Raw genomic sequence first — 16637 nt, forward strand, 5'->3', positions numbered from 1 at the left:
TGTATATTTTCCAGTAGTAGTTAACTGGAACAAAGGCCGTCAGTCAGAGCCGGACGCTCTGAGCAGAGCGCACGCTCTGAATGAGGGCCGTCCTCCATAAAAATGGAGCGTCCTCCTGGACGCTCGTATAGCTGTGGGTCATCACCCACAGCACATACGAGCGTGCAGGATGATGGTCGCGATGGTCTTGACCATCGCGACCATCGCCAGTGCGACCAGAAGCCTGTGGTCGGGTTTTTCGACCACAAGCCCTGGAGTGATTTTGGCTCTATCAGAGCCAAAATCACTCCCACTGACATCACTAGTGATGTCAGTGGGGCTGGCTTCTGACGGTAGGCGTTCCCTTGGGAACGCCTCCGTCTGGGAGGCACGCCCCCGGCACGCCCACCAAAGGGGGCATGCTGTCAATCAACATCGACAGCACGCCCCCTTTGATCAGACACAACGAGCCTTCGCTCGTCGCGTCTGGCGCATGCGCACGACGGAGCTCCCTCCGTCGTGCGCATGCGCAGTGCACACCATCGACCCACTTGCGAGCGGACAGCCGCTTGCGAGTGGGTCTGAATGAGGCCCAAAATTTTCACAATTAAGCAAAAGAAGAGTGAAACTGCAGAAGACTATTGCGACCGGGCTCTGCAGGCTATCACCCAGTACACTGGGATAGAAGATATTAAAGATAGCACTCACCACAGGGGAATGATAGTCACGGTACTCATGGACGGTCTGAAAGACGATTTAAAGATTCGGGTTCAGACCTCACAACCTGGCTGGAGGGGACTCACAATAGATAACCTCATAGAGTCTGCCATAGAACATGATAAAAAAAATCACAAAGACGAGAGAGACCCAGAGCGAAAAACTAATGGCTGTCAGTATCCAGGCTCTGGAAGGAATGACAATAACATCACAGCCAACCAACACACCTGCACCCACACACACATGCACCTGAACAACTACACGTCCTCACCAATCCCTCACCACAGCAAACACATCCTTACCCCACATATCATACACCACCACAGGACAGGCCTCATACTACCCACAAACTTCATACCTCCCACAATACCCTTATCCTTCACATCCTTACCTCCCTATCCTGACCCATACCCACCATCTTTCCCTCTTGCTCAAATCCCACAACAATCTTTTCATCCATGCGTTCAAAATTATGTTTTAATTGTCACCAAGTGGGACACATAAGTAAGTACTGCAAAGTGAAGAACACCACACAGGAACACGAGTTTCCCATGGGTTCATAGGTAACCCCAGTATCTTCTCCCAGGCCTTATATGACTGTTTACAATCTTTTCAACCTGCCAATGTATCTGTTCTAATGTAAAATGTGGACGATTTATTGTTGTATTTTAGATCATGTTTAAATGATATTAAACTGTTGTGCTTTATCTCCCACTCATAGGACGCAAGGTTGCTAAGGATAAACAGCAGCCATGCCAGGCTGAGGTCGACTACTCGGAATACTATCCAACCCAGTGGCCCAGACATTATTTAGAGCAGTAGCTATTAATAACAAGATTTAATTGCAGGAACCTGTATGAAGATACTATATCCCTAGAATTATTAAAAATGATAGGGGGGACTTATTTTACAGGTGACGTTTCCAAGAACATGTGTAAGATGATGGGTAACAACACTAAGATTATCCCAGACTATCTTTTCCTTTATTTGCCCCCCCTTTGAGATACTGTTCAAACAGGCAGCCTCATGTGAAAATATGATAATGAGGTTACTATGCAGGGTCTCACGAAGATGAATTAGAATAACCAAAATTGAAAGTGTTATTAACTAACATGTGTAATGCAACCTGTCATGATGTCAAATCTGGAAGAATTTGTTATGATCCAAATTTTTTTTAGCTCAGGTTGTTTGACTGATCGGTGGAAAGGGCCGTATCTGACGATACAGCATCCTCAAAGGGTGGCTGAGGAAGATACATGGGTCCATTCCACTCACTATCGGGAAGTTAACCAACCGGTGGAGATACAAGGCGGAGACAAGGCCGATAACGTGGACCTGTCGATTGCGAGCTTGTGCCGGAAAGGATTAAAAAGGTGACAGTGAGATATCTGAGCTAAAGAAATGTGTAGATCAGTGCTTCCAGCAATGGAGTGGTCTGCTGTGGTCATCCTAGTTCTTTTTTTCCAGAGTTTTTGTCGTGATGATCTGTTTGGGTATACTCAGTGTCTGTGATGGAGGACCGATAAAGGAAATGTGAGCTGACGGCAGAGCTGATGGAGTGGATTCAGGAGGAGGAGTGCAATGCCAATCAGGGGAGTGTCTGACCAATTTTAGTATTGTAATTGTTATGTTATTTGGGAAGAATACTTCCAGAAGTTATGACCCTCACACATGATTGAAATGCTTGGTATACATAAAAACACACCATCACCATATCTTCACACGCAATATGAACACAGAGGCAAGAGAAATATGATATCTGGGGACGTGCATAAAGCCGCTCAGTTAATTAGTGAGACAACTGGCTTTGAAGTTTTAGTCGCACTGGATCCCACCAGAATTGCTCGGGGTACATAAAATTTTAGATATATTCAGGAACTTGCTAAATTGATAGATAATATCACCGAGATGTACGATGACACATTCAGGTATACAGGGAGAGAATTGCAAGCGTACAAGAACGAACTGGTGCAACACAGGCTAGTGTTGAATTATTTAACTGCTGTTACTGGAGGGTATTGCGTAACGTTAGCCACCCAATTTGGAGTAAAATGTTGCACTTATGTCACCAATGAAACCAGCGACCCCAAGGAGGTGATAGACCGGAAGATGGATGAGATTCTGCAGCTAAAGTGGGAATTTCGTAAGAACCATAACGCTTCAGTGGCTGAAGTGGGGGAAAAGATAGAAGGATGGGTGTCATGGCTGAACCCAGTGAAGTGGTTCTCAGGTCTAGGGGAATGGGTCCAGGAAGTGATCGCCAGCATAGGCAAATTCTTGATCCTTATACTAATTGTCATCATAATAATTGGCATATGCGTCCGGTGTGTTCCTATTGTGTTGAAGTGTGGAAAATTTAAAAATAGAGTAAAACGAAAGAATGAAATTATGATAGTGGCCAGTATGAATATCGAGGTAAATACAGAACTGCATTACAACCCTGAGCTAGGAAATACCATCATTTAATGTATTATATTTAGCCATGAAAAAAAACATTTATTATTGAAATGTTTTTTTTTTTTTTAAAAACACCCCAAATAATGTAAAGTCTAAATTCCCCTTCAAGACTGCTTTTATAAGACTGGTGCATCCCCACACCTTTCACATGATCTTCCAAGATCCGCGGTGTGTGTATAATAGTAGTTTTATGTCCCCACTCAGAGACACATTATTGATGGATTAAGAACCACCTTGTGCCATCCCATGATAACACTAAATAATATGTAAATGTAAGCCTAAATTAAATTCTAATAGCAGATTGTGATAGCATGTTGTTCGCTATCAAAGGGTGGACTGTCAAAACTGGATTATTGGCTGAGACAAGATCAGTTTAAAATTGAAGCATGCGCGACGCCATCTTGCAAATGGCAGCTAGACTCCATTTTAGAAACAAGAATCTGCAAGATGCCATTTTGTGACCAGCGTCACTTTAAGTTACCACTCAGGAGCTAAGAACAGATGGCAATGTTTTTATTAATCTACCAAGGGCAACTGGAAGAACAAGCTTCCTGAGTAAAAGTAAATAGAATAGACAATGGGTATTTTTACATACAAATTGGGAATCCCTGGATGCAGACAAAGTATAGTTGTGGCAATTGTAATATAATCCAGGCATTGATCTACACAATTGGATTTGTCTGAATCCTAAACAGGTCTTAGCCCCAAACACAGACAGGATGGCCCCAACTTCCCAGCTTGAGATGATAACACAGTTTCCTTTGAACACAGGAAAGGTGGGGGCCTGCTGACAGAGGGCATGTGGAACTATCTGGCTCAGTATGTCACACTGCTAAAGTGCACCCATCTTCATACACACATTAATACTGTACGTCTTCATATCAAACCTCGAATACTCACACATTACATATTCACACATAAGGTTTAACAAGCTTTAAAGTGTATGATTTAAGTTGGTTCAGTTAGTTTAAATGCTGAGAAATAAAGATATTTGATAACTAAGGTATTATACATGCTAAACAAGTCGTGTTTGGTCTTGTACTGATGCGTACTCTTTTTACAGTATTCCGGTGTTATCGGTGGGGAGATCGCATCATGCATTCTCGAGTTATGGATCGCAGAGCCTACAAGCAACAAAATTTATATTTTAGGAACAACTGTTAGGATGCAGCATGGGGAGGCGGGAGGGAAAAGACCCTCAGTTGTTAGAGGCTGGGCGAGTCTATTTGAACCAGCCTGTTAAATGCACTGTAGCTTCTCCCCTGGGAACCAATGGCATACTTGGGGGTCTGTATAATTCCTTTGCGTCTAATTGTGTCTGGATCAATAGCGTGTAACTGACTGTACTTTTTACTTGAATAATACTTTGTGCTTTGGAACCACATGTTCTAAGTCTGGAGTCTCTATTTACTGTATGACTGCGTACGCAAATTAAGCGTCATCCTTAGAGGTTTATAGGTAGGATTTTAGAAGGTACAGGTAGGGGTATATAGAGGTTCAATTTTAAATATCAACACTGTCTAATAGTAAGGAGGAAACAAACATCTAATGGGGTGGTTATTTCATGTCACAATCTTTAAAATGCAACTATTGTTGTATGTTCACGGTTTGTGTATTGGTTAGCATTGCTGCCTCACTGTACTGAGGTCTTAACTGTGTGGAATATTGCATATTTCCCCCATGCTTGCGTGGGTTTCCTCCTACACTCCAAAATATACTGGAATGTGTGTGTACATATGCAGTAGGGAATATGGATTGTAGGCTCCACTGGGGCAGGGACTGATGTGATTGACTAAAAATATTCTCTGTAAAGCACTGCAGAATATGTGTGCGCTATATAAATAACTGTTCATTTACATAATATATGAGAAAGTATGTGTATCTATCGGTCTGTCCTTTATGCACGGCCAGAGTTTTGTATCTAGTTCCACCAAATTTGACATGGTGGTGTAGTTGACCAGGATAAGGTTTTTGGCTATGTTTAGGGTTAGTCAGGGCCATGGAGTCTCTGATTTGAAATTTTGGTTTAAGCAAGTTTGCTCAGTATGTCTTGTAGTGCTTAAAACTGCACTGATCTGAAGGCACAGAGGCTGATATGTACTAGTGGGGGGCAGGCAGAGCTCCAACAGAAGAGCAGTAAGTCGGAGGATCAACTGTCACACTGCACCTGCACTGACCGTTACTAATTTCCTTTTCCTCCAAGCACACTTTCATATGACATGGCCTCCAATGTTAGTCTGCAATATAAGAAATGAAGGCTGCAGATTTACTTCAAAGTCCATTCTTCAACCCGAGCAACGCTGGGTATCCCAGTTAGTAAATAATAATAATGTTCAATGTTGCAGTGACAGTGACAGAGAAGCTCACTACTAATACGCTGGGGCTTCCTTTCACCATTGGTTTGAAAATTTTAGGGAAAAATTTAAAACACGGGCAATTTTCATGCTTATATAGATGACCCATCACCAGCCAAAATTGTCTGCTTCCCTGTCTTGCAGAAAATGGAGTGAAAAGATCTTCTGTTTTTCTTGCGAGGGTATGCTCCATCCCAGATAAACTCGGTTACACACTTCTGAAAATTATATTACAGCACCCAGACCTGAAATGGGCTCAATTATTTCAAAATAAATAACACAGTATTTATGCATTAGTAAGAACAAAACTTATAGCCAGGCTAATGCAAATTGGAGGCAGATTCAATTTAAATCAATGTTATGTTACACTGTTTTTTTCCGGAGTAAGTGCCTGGAGCTATTCAGAGATCCATGAACAACCCAAAGGCAGCATTTAACATTTATTTCTGCTCACACTTCCAGAGGGTGCTGCTTTGTGGTTGATGGGGGGTCTCTGATTGAATAGCTCTGGGCACATCACCCAGTATACGAGACCACACAACAAAACCTGTGGGTAAATGAATCTGCTCCTAGAACGAGACAATTCATTCAGCAGCCTCTGTTGCGGAGCGACACATTGTGTCCAGCAACATTGCAAGTCTTTACTTGTACCCCATAGAGCTGCGCAAGAAAACCTGCGATGCATAGGGTACTGTAATGGGCAAACATTGTTGGAAGTTGGGTGGCAATCACCCTTAATCGAATTGGCCTGTTAAAGTCATCACAAAGTCAATGATATTGCAGTGATTTACTAAACAGATTTATGCCAACTGTCAGGCACGTATGGTATAAAGAACTGGAGCAAACCTATGCCTCCCTGATAAATATCCCAAAGAAATGTGAACCAATATTAGTTATTGCTTCTAAAACTGTGCTTTAAGTTGGCATATGCGCCACAAACTTTAGATTTAAAAAAAATAAATAAAAATAGGTACAAAGCTAATGCTGGCCATACACGCTACAATTATCGGGACGATCCGCCCGATATCGGCGGATCGCCGTGATAATTGTAGCGTGTGGGGGGGCGACCGAGGGTTAAATATTGCTCGGTCGGGCATGCTAGATTGTCCAGCATGCCTGTACGATGCGATATTTAGCGGGTAAACTCTCGGCCGCATCGGGCAGTGTATGCCGAGCTCAGCCGACAGACAGACATTTCCTGTGTTCCTTCCTATGGAAGGAACAGGGAAATGTCTCCTCCCCCGGGGGCGGAGCGCGGATGTCAGGCTATACACTGTGAGATTTCTCTCACAGTGTATGCCGGCGACATCTGCGGCTGGCAGCCGGCCAGATAAAATGTCTGTCGGTCTGACAGACATTTTATCTGGTAGTGTATGCCCAGCATAAGTTATAATATTGTTATTTATGACTGGATTGAGCTCTTTAGGACTCGGTATTTACACAACAAACGTATTTCTTTGCCAAAAGTTGCAGTAAACAATTCACATTTTAACTCTTTACATTATTGCTACTACATTAAAAAGGTATAATCTACAGTACGTAACAGTTTTAGTGGAACACCGACTTTCAATGTACATAAATGTGACTGTAAACATGGCCAGAATACATGTTTCCATGGTTTTAGATGAATACCTTGAAATATTGCAGGAAAGCAAAAATAAGAATAATCAATTAAGTTTATTAAGTTTATTTACATAATTGGAAGGATTTCTCAGAAAATATTAGTTTCATTACAATAATTGTTAAATAATATAAAACCTGTTTTGAAGTTTTATTTAGCAAAATGCTCTTCCATAGAGTGACTGATCTTACGGTCACCTACCACCATGCACTCAGCTAGCAGCACATGTTGCAATCTGATCTTATCTGACATTTTTTTTAGATAACTGTTAAAAGAACCAAAGACGTGTCTGTGTGACCGTCTGTCCTAGATCATAGATTGAAATGTAGATGGCAAAGTGTCTCACACATTTTGAATGGCAGGAGGATTGGCTTGAAGGGGCCTGACTGTATTGTAACTGCATGGTTAAAGGCTAACAACCCCACCAAACCTGCTACACTATGAATGCATTGCAAATGTTCCTGCTCAGTCAGATCATAATTGTAATGTGTGTGTGAAACAAATCACTTTTTTTTTTTTTTTTTTTTAAGATAAGATCTGGTTTAAAGCTATCACATTGCAACGTGAGTATCTCATTCGTATATTGATGAGGCTACATAGAAATTGTATGTGACCAGCCACAGACATTAAAGAAGAGGGGACAAGGGTTATATACAATGTATGCACCAATACCAGTTATGTAAACAAACCCTGCTACTTATTAAACAGATTCACTGGGCAGAACCACTAGGTAATTTGGTGGCCTCACCCCACTCTCAAATTAAGTATCAATCAGCAAAAATGAAATTGATTAGAGTTGATTGGATAAATTATATAATTTGGATTATGACGGTGTACCTCTTACAATACATTAGACTCATCTGAGAATGTTCGTAAAAGTAGAGGTCTGACAGTCGAACGGGCAGACTCTGAACCCACAGTTTTGGTGCTCATATTCCTCTAAAACAGTGATACAGACAAGATAAAAATAAAGAATGAACATGCTCGGTTATAGCAGAAAACAGGTGTATAAATTAGCTTTAAAGTCATTATCCTTGGTAACAAATGAGTGATAAGTAAAATCTACTCTCAGTGACAGGTCCTCTTTTGTTAAATAAAGGCTATTTAAATCATGTAGGAGTAAAAACTAAATCCCTGGGTTTGCCCAGGAGAGGGACAGTGAAAAAGCGAACTGAGTATGCAAATAAACAGTGATCGGCACACTTTCATTCCCCCTGCAGCTTATCATAGCACCATGCCAGTGTATATAGCACATTCACTGCTGTAAAGCACATATACGATGCACAGGGATGGCAGATGCTGTAAGTAGTATGTTGGTTCAAGCTGTTTAGCATGCTAGCCTGTTAGATTACCATGCCAGAAACCTGATTAGCATGCTAAATGCTCAAGTAACAAGCTACACCTGGGCTAACAGTGTGGATTTCTGTTTTGCTACAGGATATTCAAATTCTGCACTTAACAAAAAAGAACCTCTCATAAAAAGGATAGGTCCTCTTTAAATGTACATATATGACAGAGAATAGTAAAACACAGTCTAATGGTGCATACACACGGTCAGATCTGTCAGATGAACTATGAAATTTGAATGATTTTACCAACGATTAGAACGATTTTAGACAGTATTAAAATGAATGAAATCGTCAAAAACTGACTGCAAACACAGACGATGTTAGATATCGTTATCTGACATGCGGGAACGCACATCGTTCATCGTTGCAGGCCCACATGTCAGATTTTCTTTCAGATGTGAATGATTTTTACAATCGTTATTGTTCAGATCTGACACAAAATCTGACCTTGTGTATGCACCAATACATTGGTTTTTATACTTCCATACAATGTCATATTTGTTCTTCATCACCAAGAGCAAAAGCCATATCTAACAGCTCTTACATAATGTTCCCAAGATTGTTTGTCGAGCCAAACTATCAAAGTACAGTATAACAGTAACAATTGCTATATTACCATCATCCAGACCACTTAGTGATAATCCACTATCTGCGCACACTGCTTGTTACCTAGGAGACTGAAAGCCAAGCACAAGCTTCTGTACAACCCCTGAGTGAAGAGAGAGATTCTGCACATCTAAAAAAAATATTTAAAAGCCATCTGTTGTCGGCAAAGGGATGGACAAATTTAGGTAAATATAACTGTATTTGTTATTTCCGGTGTATGATTTAGCTGAGTAAAATACAGTCTTTGCAACATATTAATGTCTAGTAGTAAGTTTATTGCTCTTTAAGATATTAGCCATGAAAATCAAACCTAACAAGTGATCCTTAAATATTTATATTCAACAATAATGATTAAAGTGATCCAAAAGTTAAAAAATAAATTGATGTACGCTAAAAAGTAAAGGGTGGGTAAGTGAAACTTTCAGGCTCAAAGTTTTGCTTTTATACTGTTAAATAATGAGTATGAGTGGCTATGGCAATGTATTTGAAAGTGTGTGTGGGTGGATGCCCTTTAGCCAAGACCGATCAATGCATATAATGATTACATTAGCTTACTAGCGTCACTGAAAGTGTATCAATCACCTACTATCAGTGCCGGCAGACCATGTGATGGGTTGAACAAATATTCTTGAAAATGCAACCTATCGTCAGTACACTAGTGACATCACAGAAACAAAATGTACATTAATCCTCAATGTTGTCACTAATTTCTTATCAAGGCTTATAAATTGAATATTGGATTAGCCACAAAATAGCTCTCCCCACTGCAAATAGGTGATCAGTAACCTTAACGGGAATAATTGGTACAATATGCAACATTTATAGATGAATTAGGCAAACAGACAATGAATAGATTCAGTACGGCAATACTTATCACTTACATTTTACTATGTACTTATTTAGGTAAAAATCCACATACTTTCTAAAGGTGTTAGAGAGAAGTTATAGCTATGGAATCAAAGACATGAATAAACAGGACAAGGAAAGCGCCAAGGAAAGGAAATTCACCTTAATCGCTCCAAGGGAAACTGTGAGTGCTGGAGGTTTGAGAAAGCATGAAGATAGTGGAGGTTCCTGAGGAAGGCAAGTGTTTTGCAACCTGTTCCGCAGCAGCACAGAAGCACAGGGAAAGTAATAGGGTCAATTAGGGAAGATATATACAGGTAACAAGAGTAATACAAACACACAGAAGGAATAAGCAAGGAAAGCAGATTAAGGGGCAACGCAATTGATAGCTATGCAGATAGTGGTCGAAAGGGACACTGCATCAATACTGTTCAGTGAAAGGCATATTACTAAAGCACTCGCTGGGATACCAGCATAAAGTATAGTAGACTGAGAAGTTGAACCAGCTGAGTTATCTTATGTGTGCAGATTAGTTATTTCTGAGATCTAAACTGGATTAGTAGCCAAAATGCATAACTGTACTGTACCACCATATCCTTTAGTAAGATAACTTCGTCATGACTTGTACCCCTTTTACACCGACCTAAAAATCCTGGGTTGAGGCACAATGATCCAGGGACCCGGGGATCCAACTCGGGTACTTTGCAGGGTTGGCCACTGGTCGTTCTCGTGCCACCCTGCAGTGTAAACGACACAATCCGGGTCATGATGACCTGGATTGCGCCCTATGCTGCCCGATTGGCCAGCTTCAGTGGCGCTTGGAGATTACATCATCTCCAAGCGTCCACTGCAACGCCGGAAGAGCCGGGTCACTGCAGACCTGGCTGTGGGTTGCACGGCGCCGACTTGGGAATATCCAGGGTCAGCGCCGCTGTCTGAAAGGGGTTAGTTCTACTCTGATCCAGATTCGAACCCTGTTTCAACCCTGTTTTTGGTATAAAATAGGTATTAGAGTAGCAATTTGTATGATGTTTAGCATCAATGTAGGGCTGATATCACATGCTATGATCTGTTATAAAACGTACAGTACAGTTTGCATGAAGCTAGAATTTTAAAGTAATCTATTCAGTTTAGTAAATATACTGTACCATGAAAGGCTATAAGGGGAATTCAATTCAGCCCGTTAAGTTTGCACAGGTGAAAAAGGGAGGTAGCATTGGGCTATTCAATTAGTCTCCCTTTTTCACCCGAGCCAATTTTTAACGAGTGTTAACTCATAGAGCCCGTGAAGAGTTCACTGACCTATGCATCAACTGGGTGTTTTTACCCGTTAACTGCACACTTATCGGGATTTTCTGTTCAGGTCTCAGGAGACCCAAACAGAAATCCCCATTAGTGCGGGCTAATTGAATAGGTGCCGGCAATCAATTCGTGTCCATTAACTTAACGGGGCTAATTGAATCCTGGCCTATATAGGCTAAAATGAATACTTCTTACACATACAATGAGTAAATCCATTTTGTCTCACCTTTTGGCCTGCAGTCTTAAGGTTTTTTAGAAGTATCAGTAATATTTCTGGATAGAGGCTGACAAAAATCAGAAGAATGATTGCAAGCCAAACGGACACCGATGTCAGCATGTGAGAAAACACAAAGTACATTCGTTGCTGTCTGAGGAATGGCCTACAACACAATGACACAATGCATATAAAGGTTACTCTAGTACAATAAGAAAACATGACCTAATGTGCAATGCAAGCACTAAGTTGTATTAGGAAATTTACAAATGGAGTCCGTCTGGGGAGTATTGTGGGTAAAATGCCAAACTTTATTTAAAAAACAAAGTCTAAAGTAGAAATAGATTAGGCCTATGTTTATGTGGAATTGGAGACTCTCAAAAGATAAGAGGGGAGACGAACACGGATCATTGCTTCAAGTGGAAAAGTGTATTAGTGTGTAAACAAGGTTTTTACTAAAACAAATTATGAACATGGAAGGAGTTAAATACAGCAATTCAGATTTGTCCTTGTCTATGTCTAATATCTATTTTGTTAAAAATGTTACATGGTTCTGATTTTCTGTGGAGATAAAGAAGATTGCAGAATATTAGACATTATTATCTAAATAATTCTATCAGAAGACAAGAGGCAGTCTCTCCTGTGCAGAACCCCTGCCATCACCTGGATATTCAGAGTGACAGCGCCAGAGATAATAACAGGTAAGTAGTTGCTTCTTGAGACTGCAATTGACAATACTACTGCTGCAATATTATTTTACAATATGAAAAAATATTTTTTGTGTGGGGAATGAAAATATTTTCATAGCAAGTGTTGCTAGTAACAACTTTTAGAAGGATCCTGTTGTTCTCTTCTGGAGATTTTCTGTTGGATTGTTTAAGGACCACTGGACCAGACCCATTGCAGACGTATAATGCAGTTTATCCTTTTGCTTATATTAATTACATTCTTAAAATAGAAGTGCAATGAAACATTTTCGTCATGAATCAGTCTGCTCATAGAAAGTTATTAATCATTCCGTGAGAAGCCGCCAACCTGACCAGACAGTCGTCTCTCTTTGATCAATTAAATAATGGGAAGCCATTACAGACCAAGAAAACTTTTATCTATATTGACATAAACAGGTCTGAAGAAGTGGACAGCGCACCAGCGAAACGCGTAACATCAGTTTATGCAGATCTCCTTGTACATGCCTTATACAAGTTGATACACTGCTTTATTATAACATCTGAACCCACTATGATGAACTTTTAAATAAACTGGGAAGCCATTTATATAAATAAGTGGTACTTAGTAATTGGTAGGACCTGCCCCTAAAAAAGGATCTGCTATTTTCTTCATCTATGTCACAAATTACTGCCCCACCCCAACAACATCTGTCTTAAAAGAATACGATAACATATCCATTTAGGAAGGAAATTATTAAAAATCATGTCTAGAGATGACAGAGGGCTATCAGCATTAAGTATCAGATTAATAGTCACATGTATGTTACAGTGTATTAACCCCAGAGTGAAGAGACCATAACAAGAGAGTATTCTTAAAATCTTACTCATTTTATGTCATTTACTAATAACTGAGGAAGATTTGTAACCCACCCTAAGATCACATTTCTGTCCACTGCTAAAACAATGAACAATCTATATTAATTTCAACAAACCTGAGAGATAATTTCATGTAATAAGTGACACACTTACCAAATGATACCTCCCCAAAATATTGAGAAGATAACGTAAAACGCCAATGAACCCCATATCACCAAATGGTTCATCCATGTCCAGTATCGTGTATCTAATGCAAGCTGGAAAAAAATATGCATTTATATACTGAAAGTACAGAACATCTTTGAGTTTTCATTAATTTTAGTATCATTATCATCTCGGACAAATAGCAACGTACTAACAGCACAAAAACAAAACCTAGTAAGTCTATGAAGTGCTACTTTACCACAGTAAATATTTATTTACTGTCATATATAATATTTGAACTTTTACATTTAAAGTTTGATGATGATTGTATAAATCCAAATGACATTTATTTAGCAAGGCAAATACATGTAAAGGACATGATGCATTCACAGGTAATGTCCCTATACAGCACAAGGAGTAAATTGCTAGTTGAATTATTAAAGCTTTCTTCATCTGTCAAAAAAGGACTATAATTGTTACACATGTATACACAGACAACAATGACCCTAAGAGCCAATTACAGCCAAGACCATGCACCGTGATACTAGAAGTGTGCAATTATATAATTGTGCGCTTACCTTTAATGTAACTGTAAACACTAATGTAGTGAACACTATTGTTCCGAAAGACCAGTTTCCAAATACCTGAAAATAAAAAAAAAATTATAATCAGATTTTGATTCATACTGTTTGTTTGCTGACTAATATTATAAATCAGTGTATGATAGATCAGTAAAAATATAGCGAGCAGGCACATAAATATATATATCTTTATTTATATACATATACAGAGTGGAGGCACATTATTATAACCACCAGCTATTAGCCAGAGTAACCGCCGTGTGCAGCATGGGCAGCAGCTGATGGGCTGGGATTGACTCAATACAGTGGCGTCACAAGGGGGGTGCGGGCCGCACCCGGGTGTCACCCGCCGAGGGGTGACACCAAGGTGCAGTCTTCCCCTCATTGACAGGAGCAGGGTGCTGCACTGTATCATGAAGTGCAGCACTCGGTCACAGTGAGGAAGCCTGCACTGCCCCTCCACCACTCTCCATAATCTACACGGGCCGGGCACCGGGTTCGGGCTGTGAAGCCACGCCCAATTACTTGAGGCTGCGCACAAGGCATACCTCCCCGCACCAGGGGTCACCGCAGGGAGGAACGCCACTGACTCAATAAGGTGCTGGTAGATTGGCACAGGTATATGGAGCAGAGCTGACTGCAGTGCATCCCACAGCTGCTGGAGGGTGCGTGGTGGAGAACCCACAGAGCGAACACAACGATCGAGGAAGTCCCACAGATGCTCAATTGTGTTAAAGTCCAGAGAATTAGGGGGGCAGGGAATTACTTGGAAGGCTTGGTCATGCTTGTCCAACCACTGTCGGACATTTCTAGCTGTGTGACATGTCACATTGTCTTGCTGGAAGATCTCATCTGCCTCAGGGAAGGCAATTAGCATGTATCGGTGTACGTGTTCTGCAAGGATGGATTCATAACCAAATCGGTTGAGGTAGCCTTCCACATGGATGAGTGGGCCCATGAAAACATTCCCCAGACCATAATGCTGCCACCACCAGCTTGTGTTCTTCCAGCAATGGTTGCAGGCTGTTTGTTCTCCAATGTTTCTCGCCTGACACGCCAAAGTCCATCCGTTCGATGAAGCACACAACATGACTCATCAGAGTAGGCTACCCTTCGCCAATCAGCAGAGGTCCAATTCTGATACTGCACCTTTTCGGAAGTGATGCGTTAGTTAGTGAGGCATGATGAATGCCTGCAAACAGTTTTTTAAACTTGCAGCGAGTTTAAAACATAAAATAACAAGTGATAATTCTGAAATAATAAATAGGCCATTAGAGAGCAAACAAAGTTGGTATAGGCATCAGTTATCTTACCAACCCAATATACAGAATGTTCCCAAAATAAACAATTTCTGCTTTTCAATAGTAATAATGCCATACACAATGGGAGAAGCACCAATAACATACCTCCCAACTGGCACGCATTCAGTGGGACAGTCCCGTTTTTTTGGGACTGTCCTGCTGTCCCCACCCTCGGGCCGCTGTGTCCCGTGGTAAGGGAAAATTGGGGGGAGCACAAACCGCTGCGCATGGCATCTGTTCACTAGTGTAGGGAGAGCCCCACAGTGGCATAAAGTTTGGAGATATGCCAATAAGCAATTTAGTAAGAAGGGCAGTATAGGGAAAGACATGATTTATTATTAAATATGTGCACCATGCTCTCTCACATTTCTGCAGCAAGTTGCCCTGCTATGCACTTCTCTAGCTAAACTGGCCGATAGTGACTGACCTGCCCTGTAGACATGCACTGTGTATATTGCTGGTGCACAGGGACAGTTTTGTCACAACAACTCAAAAGGCTGAAATCACAAGCTTTGACCTGCATGACATCCCATCCGGGCCTTGGCCTGTAGGACATTCTGTAATGCAGCGTACAGGTAATATTTCTCTTTTTAACAAAACTGAATTGTGAATGTCGACATATGACATGTCAAACATCCTGAATGTCGACATTCAGGACATGTCGACATTATTCTGTTGACAAAATGTACCACACCCTTATAAAAATATAAGGAGGAACACAAACTGGTGATGGTGTTAGAATGACAACTGGAGATATGGGGAAATCGCCTTAATTAAGGACATGTCCTTACAATGACTACGTTTACAATGAGTAATTTGCTAAAGGAGCAATAATATTCCATTACTTATTCAAATTAAATATCTACAGTTGCTATATTTTCTACTAAAATATCATAATAATATGTTTGCACTGGTATAAGAGAGGAAATACATTGTGCAAAGTACCACTCCAGTCATGAATAATAAAAGAGATTATACATATATACATACATACACACACCATATATTTGCAGTACAGCAGAGCTAGTTCATGAGAAACACCTTGACAACAAATGAGTAGCTATCAGACTTTTCTTTGATCTTTATATATTTAGTTTTAAATGTTATCATTTATTTTTGGAGTTTATTTCAAGCACACAAAATATAACTAGTACACTTATTTTTAGCTGGGAAAGGTAAAGTTTCAAACAAATATTTGGATAGCAATACAGCAAATTCCAGGTTGTTTTGCAGCATCAAGTTATAGTCATATAATGATCTACAAATACAAACAAAATATCTAAGATACGTCACTGCATTCAAGGGGTGGAGAAATGTTCATAAATTTGCTTTTCAAGAATAACTGTTAAAGGTCATTTTGTTAAATGCGTGAGAGTAAAGCATTGCATTGTCATTTGTATTTAACGGGTGCCGGACTATAGATAATACAGTAAATAGGTAGACAATGTCTAGATAGATACCAGGGGTAAATTTACTAAAGTGAGAGTTTTTAGAAGTGGAGATATTGCCCATATCAACAAATCAGATGCTGCATAACATTTAAAAAGCACCTTCTAGAAGATAATAGCTAGAATCTGATTGGTTGCTCCACTTCTAAAAACTCTCACTTTAGTAAATTTACC

General features: G+C 40.4%; 1 protein-coding gene across 3 annotated transcripts in view; it reads right to left on the minus strand.

Moving 5' to 3' along the window:
* Positions 1-16637, minus strand: part of ATP11C (ATPase phospholipid transporting 11C (ATP11C blood group)) — a 191629-nt gene that overhangs the window by 11796 nt on the left and 163196 nt on the right. Inside the window, exons 26-29 of one of the 3 annotated variants that reach the window (XM_088465807.1) lie at positions 13712-13777; positions 13143-13246; positions 11458-11611; positions 7966-8067 (exon numbers count right to left, since the gene is read on the minus strand). In XM_088465807.1, coding sequence (XP_088321933.1) covers positions 7969-8067; positions 11458-11611; positions 13143-13246; positions 13712-13777 — 423 coding nt within the window. In that variant the 3' untranslated portion in view covers positions 7966-7968. Of the gene's footprint in view, positions 1-7965; positions 8068-10092; positions 10183-11457; positions 11612-13142; positions 13247-13711; positions 13778-16637 lie in introns of those variants that run through there. The other 2 variants (XM_088465806.1, XM_088465804.1) reach the window with 2 other exon arrangements.

The sequence above is a fragment of the Taudactylus pleione genome, unplaced genomic scaffold (genome assembly GCF_031769625.1).
Source record: "Taudactylus pleione unplaced genomic scaffold, aTauple2 ptg000064l, whole genome shotgun sequence".
NCBI lineage: Eukaryota > Metazoa > Chordata > Amphibia > Anura > Myobatrachidae > Taudactylus > Taudactylus pleione.